The sequence below is a fragment of the Microtus oregoni genome, unplaced genomic scaffold (genome assembly GCF_018167655.1).
Source record: "Microtus oregoni isolate MIOR12 unplaced genomic scaffold, Mior012 000107F_000, whole genome shotgun sequence".
In the NCBI taxonomy this organism is placed as follows: domain Eukaryota; kingdom Metazoa; phylum Chordata; class Mammalia; order Rodentia; family Cricetidae; genus Microtus; species Microtus oregoni.
This window is the reverse complement of record NW_024544722.1, coordinates 1,482,556-1,495,608: the sequence shown is the minus strand read 5'-3', so window position 1 is coordinate 1,495,608 and position 13,053 is coordinate 1,482,556. Positions and strand designations below refer to the sequence as shown.

The 13,053-nt window shown below is 35.7% G+C and overlaps 1 protein-coding gene across 2 annotated transcripts in view; it reads right to left on the bottom strand.

Annotated features, from left to right (window-relative positions):
- LOC121443433 (ribosomal protein S6 kinase alpha-6) overlaps window positions 1-13,053 on the bottom strand; it is a 183,749-nt gene that overhangs the window by 91,019 nt on the left and 79,677 nt on the right. For both annotated transcript variants that reach the window (XM_041645190.1, XM_041645191.1), the window contains 2 exons: window positions 5,089-5,220; window positions 320-379 (listed from right to left, as the gene is read on the bottom strand). In XM_041645190.1, the coding sequence (XP_041501124.1) occupies window positions 320-379; window positions 5,089-5,220 (192 nt within the window). The remainder of the gene's footprint in view (window positions 1-319; window positions 380-5,088; window positions 5,221-13,053) is intronic.

Here is a 13,053-nt window from a genome sequence, read left to right as displayed (position 1 = left end):
GGGTAGGGATGGAGCCCCGTGTGTATACCTAGTGCATGCACAAACAAAACATATGAAATTTTTAAAACTTTAGATATGAAGCACGGTGATACATGCCTATGATCTCAGAAGGTGGAAGTTAAAGCATCAGGAATTCAAGATATCCTTAGTTACACTAAGTTTAAGAACAGCTAGGACCACATGAAACCATTTCAAAATTTTACATTTATTACAGACTTATTAAAATATATTTCTGTAACTGATAAAACTTTTCTCTTTTCCAATAATTTTTTTCTTTATATGCTACAAATGGAGTTTACTAAATTAACATGATACTTACCAGGCTAGATTCTGGTTCTCCCTGTTCCATTGGCTCATCAACCATTTTAAGATCATTTACCTGAAAAACATTTTTCAAAATGTGAAGTTCAGTGATATTGAAACAAGAATAACTAAGAAAAATATAACACTGGGCATTTCCCTTCACAATCTAACAAGTTCCTGAAAAACAAAAGGTCAAGGGTACTCAGAAATTATATAGAAAAGGAAATTTATAAATTGAGTTCACATATTGTTCTTAAAGCCTCAATTTTCCATAGTTTTACATTTCACAACATGCTTCTTAATGCTGTGCCATGACCAATGACCTTACACATACAAATAAATCTCCCAGAATCTAACTTAGATATAGCCAAAGAATGTTACAATAGGAACAATTTCATATGAATGAATAATGGAAAATCTCATATGCTTCAATTTTAAATTCATAAGATACCATACAGAAATAAAACTTAAATTACAAGAGCTTTAAGCAGCTATAGAAACATTTTCACATGCAAAGCTTTGGGGATAATTACATGTATTGAGGCACTAATTTTAAAAAAGTAATTATGGATGGTTTTGATCAAGGGTTTACAAACTATGATCCATAAGCCAAATCAGGTTAGCTGCCTTTTCCTGAATAAATGCTACTAAAATACAGTCACAGTCATTTGTTTCCACACTACCTATGATAGCTTTCACATTAGAGCAAAGTTAAATAGTGTGACAGAAATACTGTAACTACAGAGATACTGAAACTACAAGGTGTTAAATATTTATTGTTTGGCCTTTTACAGAAAACGTATATAAAGATCATTCACTGATCTACAGAGTTTGCATATTAAATAACAGTAAGTTGTTCTAAATGAAAAGGAATTTAACCAATGCCAACTTGTAAGAGATCACAGAAAAGCAAAATTAGATGAATAGACAGAAAGAAGGATGGATTAAATAAAACTACTAGTGACACCGGCACCTAAAATAGAAGAAGTTCACTAAGTCTACCATTTCCCTGATTATCAACTAAAAATTCTATTTAGAATGCTAAAGAAACTATCCTGGGACTCTGGGAAGTAAACACTAACAATAGAGAAAGATACCAAAATTTGATAAACAATTCAGAGTTTATTTTCTACCTGTATCTCCTGACTTTGGTCAGTGGGGAGACTGAATCATGGAATCCTCTCTACTATAGGCCTAAAAAAAAAAAAAAACTTCCCACCGGGCGGTAGTGGTGCATGCCTTTAATCCCAGCACTCGGGAGGCAGAGGCAAGCGGATCTCTGTGAGTTCAAGGGCAGTCTGGTCTACAAGAGCTAGTTCCAGGACAGGAACCAAAAAGCTACGGAGAAACCCTGTCTCGAAAATTAAAAAAAAAAAAAAAAAAAACTTCCAAGAAGAATATACTTCTGGGGTAGTTATCATAAGGAAGCTTTCTAAACTTATCCAGTTTTCCTTTTTCAACATCCAACCACACTAAGGCAAGGACCAATTGATGGAGGTGGGTGTTGTATCTTATCTGTTGTTTTCATTTGTTAAGTAATAAAGAAAACTACTTGGCCCTCTGATAGGGTAGAATTTAGATAGGCGGAGTAGACAGAACAGAATGCTGGGAGAAAGAAGCTGAGTCAGTCAGTCGCCATGATTCTCCTGCTCCAGACAGATGCAGGTTAAGATCTTTCCTGGTAAGCCAGCTCGTGGTGCTACACAGAATATTAGAAATGGGTTAAATCAATATGTAAGAGCTAGCCAATAAGAGGCTGGAACTAATGGGCCAGGCAGTGTTCAAAAGAATACAGTTTCCGTGTAATTATTTCGGGTAAAGCTAGCCGGGTGGCAGGACACAGCCCCGCCGTTCATATTACTACAGAATGGCGCCCAGACGTAATGGACTAAATCCACTTAAAAACCTAAAAAGGCTTAAAAATAAGAAAAAGAGAGTTTAACACAGCTCTTTGCTGTTTGTGGGTGGCGTGCCGCAGAGAAAAACTGTCCTAACTCAGCAGCAGAAAAAAAACTGGCTGTTTTAAAATGCCGGCTATAAAGGCTGTGCCGCCATGGCGATCTCTGTCTGGCTCCTGCAGGAGACAGAGCTTTTAAATGGAGCATTTGGAGTAAAGTGCTACAGCTTGCTTGATGGCAATGTGGACTGCTGTGTGCCTGGAACTGTGTGTGGTTCAGGGGCACCAAATGGCTCTGAGGCAGGAGTGGCTCAGCTCCGCCATGCTGAACTGAGCTGGTCTCAAGCAGAAACTACCGCAATTACTGTCATAACAGCATGTTGTATCTTATCTGTTGCTTTCATTGGTTAAGTAATAAAGAAAACTGCTTGGCCCTCTGATAGGGTAGAATTTAGATAGGCGGAGTAAACAGAACAGAATGCTAGGAGAAAGAAGCTGAGTCAGTCAGTCGCCATGATTCTCCTGCTCCAGACAGATGCAGGTTAAGTAAGACCTTTCCTGGTAAGCCAGTTCATGGTGCTACACAGAATATTAGAAATGGGTTAAATCAATATGTAAGAGCTAGCCAATAAGAGGCTGGAACTAATGGGCCAGGCAGTGTTCAAAAGAATACAGTTTCCATGTAATTATTTCGGGTAAAGCTAGCCGGGTGGCAGGACACAGCCCCGCTGTTCATATTACTACAACCAATCAAATGAAAAACATCTCTCCAGAGGAAGCAGGAAAAGAGACCCCTGTGCTAAGAAAGGTACAGGTATAATCCCTTTTTATTTGCTGCCTTTGTCACTAAGAGAACAGCTACAATACTATAAAGCTATGTGAACTAGGGCTTTGAAAGAAAATCCTATTTCTGGCCAGAAAAACAGTATTAAAGTTCCTGGAAAATGGATAATTTATAAGAAATTACAATAGAGGTATTTCTTGATTCTAGGCTTGACCTAATTCAAGTACTGGTTTCAACATCAATCTGTACATGTACATGTAGGAACTACAACACCAAAACACAAGAACATCTTTGAAAAATGATTAACTAATACTCAAAACTCAGACTAACCATGAGTAAGAAATTAGATTCCAGTAAACAGTGCAAGAACATTTATCTAGGCACATGTGAGCAAAGGTATGTGCATTTGACAGAGCAGCTTTAGTAGTAAATGCCATAAATTGGACACAATCATCTTGTCTTTCAACCAGTCCTGGACAAGCAATAAAAGATCACATATCAACCAAAAGGAAGAACCACTAACACCTCTGACAGATCAGAGGACTCTTTCCACACATTTTGTCAACTCAAGAAGCCAATTCCTAAGTGGTCATTATTGAAAGGACAGCTCTAAGAATGCAATGCTGAAAAAAAAAAGCAAACTGAAAAAGAACAAAGAAAAACTAACCAATATAAATTAATCAGGGAGCCATCCCATATCACCTCTTCACCCAGAGTTTCTAATCTCTGAATATGACAGCACTATCTTATACCTTACCTCAACAGATTGGGGCATGTGCTATTTAAAAACACAAGCTATAAATTTGTCATTAACAATCAACTTTGAACAAATAATCCAAAACCCAGGAAGATAGCATCCTGATAGGTAAAATTTTACAATCAAGTGATTCTCATATTTGTCTATACATAAAAGTTATGTATAAAAAGGACTGAGACTTTGACTTCCCTCTGTTACCTAGCTACTGCTTGCATACTAGCCATACCATCTTATGACTAATTTATCATGAAGCTCTTAGTCTGGAGAAACTAGAAATAAAATGAAATGGAATGAATCAAAAAACATCATGGCATCCTGGGAATCATCCCCGTCACAAACAAAACACTTAATTTTTCCTACTTTATCAATCTTCAAAGAACAGGTTTTCAATATAAGAATATCAGTCTATGGAATACCACAGAATTCACTGATGCTTACTAAAATCCAAATCATTTTTCACTCATGTGAAAACAAAAATATGTCCAAAATGATCTAAGAAAATAAAATTTTATTTAAAAATATAACCTCTAATTTGATAAGATAAACGACATATTTTGCCCCCATTAAGTGTGAAATGGAAGTCCAGCCTGCTACCTATAATCAAAGCACTTGAGAAACTGAGAGGAGGATTGTAAGATCAAGGTCACTCTGGTTTATGCAACAAGATCCTCTCTCAAGACAACAAAAGAATTAAAGGGCCCAAAACCTAAATGAACAGATCTCATGAGTGTAATAAAGAGTACTTTTCAATTATTTTAATTTTCTCAGAAAAGAATTTAAGCACTTTCAAACAGCCTGGAAACATCAAGAAAATAAAAATATACAAATCAGGAAGAGGCTAATGACAATGTAAGAAGTAATAGGTAATGTAAGTTAATAATTTCATTAATAAAACATATATAAGCCATCAGTCTTCACAACAAATATTATAGTATTATTACATACTAGTATTTTCCAGGATCACCCAAAATATACCTAGCAAGCAAAATGACTGTATGTATAGTATACAATGTTAAAAAAAAATACTTAAGAATTTGATATTCTAAAAAAATTTTGTTCTCAAATAAACTTCATTACTATATGTTGGATACTGACAGCTTCTGGAAAAGGTCAATTATTATTGTGATTATTATTATTATTATTACTTCCCCCCCTTCTTCCCCCTCTACCTCCTCCTTCTCTTAAAACTAGAACAAATTACATTGAAATTTAAAGGTACTTTTGCAATATCTAGAATAATGATCTATGTCTGTATATTGAGTCAAATTCTTGATAACATCAAGTGAGAAACTTCCAAGTGATTCAATGCAGCAAACAAACTCTGAGATAATCCCCCATGATCCTCACCTCTTCAGGTTCATGTTCTTGTACAACCTCCGTTGTCTTACAAAGTCTGAGATAATCCCCCATGTCCTCCACCTCTTCCTGTTCATGTTCTTGTATAACCTCAGCCATCTTCGGGGCAAACATATCCTGTGGCTGAATTCCAAAGAAAAATAGCAATGACAAAGGTGATGGAATTTCATTTATATGATTACATTATGCCAAATAAAAAAGTCTAGAAGTTCTCCTTATTGTCTTCATTGAACTAAGTGGTTATGTTGAAAACCCACAAAACAAAGGACTGTAGCCATCTTCTTGCAGTACTAAGCAACTTGAGGGAAGCTTCCAGTTAATAATACTCAGAAAAGAACCATGCCAAAAATCTTTGAGAGTTTAAAAGTAGACCTTCCCCAGTGAAGCCTCCAGATAAGAATGCAGAAGAGCCGAAACCTTGACTACAGGTTTGTATGACTAAGCAGAAGACTTAGTTGAATCATGTCCATATTCTGGCTCATACAAACTGTGTGATAATAAATATATCTTTGTTTAATCTGTAAATTGACAGTAAAGTGTTATGTAGCAACTGATATTTATTACAATCAAATTATTGCTCAAAAGTGTCTAAGATTAAAAGTTCTCTAAAAGGCTTTCTAGAGAAAATTTTTACAGGTTTAATACTTTAGAAATGTTTTTATTAAACTCATCTTTGTTCTCATATTACTGATAAGAAATTGTAAATTATATCTTACTAAGTAACCTAGGAAAAAGAGCTAAAACTTTAAAACATTTGCATAATAGTTAAGACTAAGAAGATATGCTGTCTTTTAATGCTGTTTTCTGAAAATAAGTTACTATCTTAATAAGCATGTTATAGAACACATTAATTTCATATTCCTTTCATACACAGATGCTTGAGAAGTTGAGGCAGGAGAACTGCTATGGCTTTCAGGCCAGCCTGTGCTACACAGCAAATTCTAAGCTAGGAAGGTCTACAAAGTGAGATTATCAGCATTTAGCTACTTCTGATATATTAAGTTATTCAATGAAAGATTATTTAAAAAATCACAAAAATACAGGCTCAATTTACAGCACACCTCAGAACATATCCTAGAATTTGTTTTCTTACAAACACAATTCCATCATAGCTGCAGATACGAGTAACCTGTATAGTGCTGATAAGTATGTAAAACAGCAAGATGTCATATAAATCAAGCTGCTACTTAAAAAAAATAATGTAGAATTAGCATATTATATATAATTGTACTTCTGGTTGTGAAACCAAAAAAACTGAAAGCAGAGTCTCAAAGACATCACTGTGTACTGAATGATCAGAGCAACAGTATTCAAAACGGGAAGATGAAGCAACCTAAGTACATGTCAGTAGTTATATAAATAACAGCGTAGTATATGTACACAATGGAATGTTATTCAGCCTTAAAAAAGAAACAATCCTGACACATATTACAAAATAGATGAACCCTAAATTGATGATTTTAAGTGAAATAGGAGACTAACAAAAAGAAAAACACTTTATAATTCTACTTATATGAAGTGCCAAACAAGCCAAAGTCATATAGCCAGAAGCTTAAATAGCAGCAGAGGCAAGTGGCTCTCTATTAGTTCAAAGCCAATCTGGTCTACACAGAAAGATCAAGGACAGACAGGGATACATAGTGAGACCCTGTCTCAAAACCAAATGACCAAAAATAATGAATTCAGTTGCATGGAGAGGTTTTAAAAGGGAAGGTCTGGCAAGAGCCTGGGGGAATGGGAGTGTGGAGATGGAGGAAGGGTGGATATAGGAGCAGGGAAGAAGATAACTACAGCAAGGGATCCATTTAGGGTTGGCAAGAGACTTGGCTCTAGAGGGGATCCCAGGTGTCCATGGGATGTCCCCAGCTAGGTCCTTGGACAGCAGTGCAGAGGGTGCCTGATCTGTCCTTGCCCTACTATCGTGCTAATGATTATCTCGAATATCACCATAGAATCTTGGTCCGGTGATGGATGGAGATAGAGACAGAGACCCTCATCAGAGCAACGGACTGAGCTCCCAAGGTCCAGTTGAAAGGCAGAAGGAGGGAGAAGAGGAGCAAGGAAGTCAGGACTGCAAGGGGTTGGTCCACCAACTGAGGCAGTGTGCCTGTTCTAATGGGAGCTCACCAAATCCAGCTGGACCAGGTCTGAATGAGCATGTGATCAAACCGGACCCTCTGATTGTGGCTGACAATGGGGGCTGACTGAGAAGCCATTGATAAAGGCACTGGGACTTGTTTTTACAGCATGTTCTGGCTTTTTGGGATCCTAGTCTATATGGATGCACAGCTCCCTAGGCATGGATGTAGGGGGGAGGGCCTTGGACTTCCCACAGGGCAGGATTCCTGGCCCTCTCTCAAGCAGGGCAAGAGAGGGAGGGGATTGGGAGGAGGGAAGGAAGTGTAAATAGTTGAATGGAAAAATAAAATTTTTTAAATAAAGAAATAAAAACTCCTTCCGTAGTTAACTAATAGCTACAGTAGATATTTATCTATTTCCAATTTTTTTATTACATTGAATTAACAAGGCTCATGCTACAACAGCTAACATGTGTAAGTCTTTAGGACAACTTGTAAGTTCTCTCCTTCTACTACATGGGTCTCAGGGACAGAACTCAGGTCATTAGGCTTGGAAGCAAGCACCTTTACCTGCCACACCATCTTGTTGACCCACACTTATGTCTTTAAACTTTTAGACTTAAGGCCACAGTCGAGACTATTATAAGAAGCTAGATAGTACCTAAAATACTCAAATAACTTGTCTATATTCTTTCCAGATTTCTAATGATACTATATTCCTACATGGATTCTATTCTAAATTCCTGGTCCTTTGACAGGCACAGCCCATCCAGCCATGGCCATTGCTTTGGGATAAGCTTTAAAGGGAGCTATTTTGTTTGAAATCAATCTGAAAAACTTATCTGAAAATCTAAAAAGAGACACTTAAGAACACAAATACATACAACTTCCAAGCTATTTCCTTAGTCAGGTCTTTAAAAGCAGTTATGAAGCTTTGCTGTGAAATGAATTTGCTAATAACATATACTCAAGGCAAAAAAAATCAAAAATATATATAGTCTTTAGAATCTTTACTACTTTAGTTGCCTATTCTCTGCATGTCAGTTCATCTGAACCAAGTTGTGAAGTCACACTTTCTCCTTCTTCTACATAGACTAAATTCAGTCTCATAGTAACTCCCATATTTTTCTATCAGAAAATACTAAATAAGTAGGTATGTTGGCCCATACTAGTAAGCTTAGCACACTTGAGATAAGTTTACTGTGAATTCAATGCCAACCTGGGCTACACAGTAAGTTCCAAAGGCCCTGGGCTAGTATGAAACCTTGTCTTGAAAAAAAGAAAGAAAACAAAAGGAAAGAAAGAGTATCTTATTAAATATCTCATTTCATAAGTTCTAGAGTGAAGAGATCACATCTTCTTACCCTATTACTCCACAACATAGAACATTACCTGGAAATAGGCTCTGGATAAATATTTGTAGAAAGGAATGACTATATTTGTAACCTGAATGATTTAAATTCAGTGCCATAATACCTGCTATATTTCCTGACTCGAAATGTCTAAAAGTTTCTCTAGCAACTACATAATTTCCAGCAAGTCATTTTGCTATCATTTTGACTCTTAATCTTAGAAATATTTATTTTAAATTATAATTATATTGGGGACAGATGTACAAGTCTGACTTCAGGTATCTTAGAGTCCAGAAGAGAATATCTAATCATATCTTCTGGAGCTAGGGCTACAGGCAGTTAGGAGTCACCTGACATAGGTGATGGAAATCAAACCTGTCTTCTACAAGAGTAGAGCAGTTTCTTAGCCAGAGTCACCTATATGGACCCTAATTTTCCATTTTAAAAGCCAACAGATCACATGCTCCATCAGTTCCAGTCCAACTGACCTTGGTGATGGAGGACCTTGGACTTCCTATAGGGTAGGAAACCCTGACTGCTCCTTGGACTGGAGAGGGAAGGGGAGAGAGGTAGGAGGAGGGGAGGAAAGTGGGAGGAGGAAAAGAGGTGGAAATTTTTCAATAAAAAATAAATTAAAAAAGAGGAGATAGACATGAGATGGAAAAAATAAATAAATAAATAAATAAAAGCCAACAGAATCCATCTCATTTAAAATAATTTTTAAATATAGCTTAGGTTAGCCATAAGACTTTTTAAAATATCACTTATTTCTTTTTTTAAATTGATGTTATTGAGCTATACATTTTACCCTCCCTTTCAAGCCTCCTCCAAGGTCCCCATGCTCCCAATTTACCCAGGAGATCTTGTCTTTTTATACTTCCCATGTAGATTAGATCTATGTATGTCTCTCTTAGGGTCCTCATTGTTGTCTAGGTTCTCTGGGATTGAGAATTGTAGGCTGGTTTTCTTCACTTTATGTTTAAAAACCACTTATGAGTGAGTACATATGATAATTGTCTTTCTAGGTCTGGGTTACCTCACTCAAGATGATGTTTTCTAGCTCCATCCATTTGCCTGCAAATTTGAAGATGTCATTAATTTTTTCTGCTGTTTAGTACCACAAGGACATGTGCTCAACTATGGTCATAGCAGCATTATTTGTCATAGCCAGAACCTAGAAACAACCTAGATGCCTCTCAACCAAAGAATGGATAAGGAAAATATGGTACATTTACACAATGGAGTACTACACAACATATTTCTTACAAATTATTCTTTAAATGGCAATTATTTCAAAATGTGATAATTTTAAAAATGTGTTTCTTAAGTCTAATTTCTGTTAGCAAAATTATTACAAATGTCAGGAAATACATAATAAAGCCCTTCATCTAAACTATGGCCCATGTGTCAAATTTTGCCCATTTTCACAAGGCCAACAAGATGAGACTTATGTAATTTTACACTCACCCGTTTCCCTAAAGGTATAGAATATGTGTCATCTGTCATATATTGTTTAGAGTTACCTGAACTCCTATAGAAAAGTTACTAATCTCTAGTCAATATAATTTGTAAATTATAAGCATAAATTTAAGGATGTACAAAGACAGTAAGGTATCCTCCCAGTGAAACAACAGACTAAAATATCATCTCTTTGTGATCATAAGTTACACAGTACACAGAGGATACCGTTTACCCAGAATATATCATAATTTCATAAAAATCAAGCTACATTTTCTTTGTGTGGTGAGGGAATGATGATGGTGACACAGTCCCTTGTTATATAGTATGATTGGCCTGTTAGTCCATATAGAGTCCTGACTGGTCTCAAACTCACAGATATCCTCTTGCCTCTGCCTCCCAGATACTGTTATTACATGAGGGCCACCACAAACTACATCCAATTATTTGCTTTTATTTTTTTTTAGATAGCATCTCACTACGTAACTCGAGCCAGCCTAGAATTTTCTATGTACTCCATGTTGGTCTTGAATTCATAATCCTTTTCCCTCTGCTTCCCAAGAGCTGGGATCATAGGTATGAACTTAGCTCAACATTTATTTCCAACTTACTTTTCTCTAATGTTTTCTAAATGTTTGCATTTTTTTCTAAAAACTATCCACCAAGAGACAAATATTTTGGTGCACACTTGTAATCCTGCCACCTGGAAGACTGAGACAAAAGCAACACAAATTCCAGATCTTAAAAAAGGCCACCAAGGGGCTGGAGAGATGGCTCAGTGGTTAAGAGCACTGACTGCTCTTCCAGAGGTCCTGAGTTTAATTCCCAGCAACCACGTGGTGGCTCACAGCCATCTGTGATGAGACCTGGTGCCCCCTTCTGGCTTGCAGGCACACATGGAAGGAATGCTGTACACATAATGAATAAATAAATATTTTTTTTTTAAAAAAGCCACCAAAATGGATTCTTAAGTTTCAAAGCATCTTGAATGCTAATTAGACAATCATAACTTTAGCTGCAGAAAAACTGTAAATGCATCTCCCTGAAAGTAAGAAAAACAGTGCATTAGATATTTGAAGCTGTTAATCCCATTAAGAGACTAATGGGTTAAGAATATTTAGTTCAATTTCTGGAACCAGTATTAATTCACTTTCAATATTTTAGTGTGGCATCAGATATTTCAAAAGGATTTAACACCAAAAAATGTCAATCACACTGTTATCAAATAATGTAGAACTTAAAAATATAAAAGTTAAAAAGACGATTATATTTAAGCTTCTATCATATGTCATCAGGTTGTAATATTTATCTAATTTGGATACCTTGCCAAAACACTAGAGCGATTCAAACCAATACCTTCAGAGACAGAGTTATTGTAATTTATAGAAAAGAAATGGCTACTGTGGTCTTAACAATCTTCTCAAGCCACAGGGCCTAATAGCCTAAATAAACTCTCAGGCCTATCTAACCAAGGTCGTATCTAAATCTACCAAGGACTGCTCACAGATATCTCTCAAGGCCTTATGGTCAATACTGAGGGCTTGCAAATATATAAATAAACAAAAAAATAAATAAATACAGCAAAGAAATCTGACAAAGTGTCCCAAAACATTCTTTCAGCTCTTTAGGAGGATCACTTTGAGACAAAGATAATGAGATCACTCTGGCAACACAGTTAAACCTGTCCTTTAAAGTCACTGTTTATGTTGTTAGCCAGGTTTTGAACAACTTCATTTTAAAAACTTCATTATAAAATTATGAGAATCGGTATAAATTTTAAAATCTACAACTATTCCTACAACAGCTATTTATGTGTTCTGCCATAATTTTAGTACATAGTTCTCCAATTAGATATGGTATGTATAAAATCAAACATGATTAAATTAAGAGTTAGCATTAGTTCCAGAATAGCTTGAAAACTTAGACAACAAACCTCTGGAACTCTTATTGTTTTAATATCCATTACAGGAAGTCTAATGTACCTATAAGAACTGTGATAGTCAATCTCCACCGTTAACCTGACTAGACTTAGAATCACATAGGAAATTGGTGAGGCATACTTCTAGGTCTATCTGTGAGGGTGTTTCCAGAAAGGATTAACTAACTGAAAAGTAGGGAGTATCTCAGAATAGGGCCCAGGTGAATAAAAATAGGAAAAGAAGAATAATAGATTTATGACATTGACTATCCCCTGTTTCCTGGCCCATGTGATTGACCTTATAATGTGTCTCTCCTATACCTGTCACCTTAATGGACCAACCCTTTGAAATCTTAAACAAAATAGATCTTTATACCCTTTGCACTATTTCTGTCACTTTTATCACAAGGACAGATGACAAAAAAGTAACTAATATATATATATATATATATATATATATGAAAGTTTACTTGCAAAGAACCCATGTACTGTATGTAACATAAATAAATTTTTTGTAGAAAATGCTTCTCACTATAATAACCTCTTAGAGATATAATGTCCATATAATTAAATTATAATGCCTTGAAAATATGAAATGAGTATAAATTGTCTATGGTGTTATTTTAAGGTTAAAGGACTTTGTCTATGACAAATACATTTTTTGTTTAAAAAACTGTTCTTATCAAACATATATAAAGTATACCTGCCCTATTTCTGTCTCAAAATAATCATAAATACACTGATTTCCATTTTACAAATGAAAATTTTCAAGTAACTACCAAAGGACACATATCAAAAATTTCAAGTAACTACCACCAACAAACACACATCAAAGTAATTATAAGACAAAAACAAACCCAATCCAAGTCAGATTCTGTAAACATACAATACCATAGTATGCTCACCTCACCAAAAAAAAGGTAAAGAAAAAGAATAAAAAATACTTTTAAAAATAAAATGTTTCTGTTTCTGCAGAAAGAAAGCTACTACATCTTACCCAAAATATGTTTTCATTAGGAAAACTTGGTGGCAAATATTAACCGAGGAAACCATGACCCAATAGCCTATAAAGCTGAAGCTGAGTGAAAATAGCAAACATGTTCTATAAAAGCAATACCAGCCGGGTGGTGATGGTGGCACACACCATTAA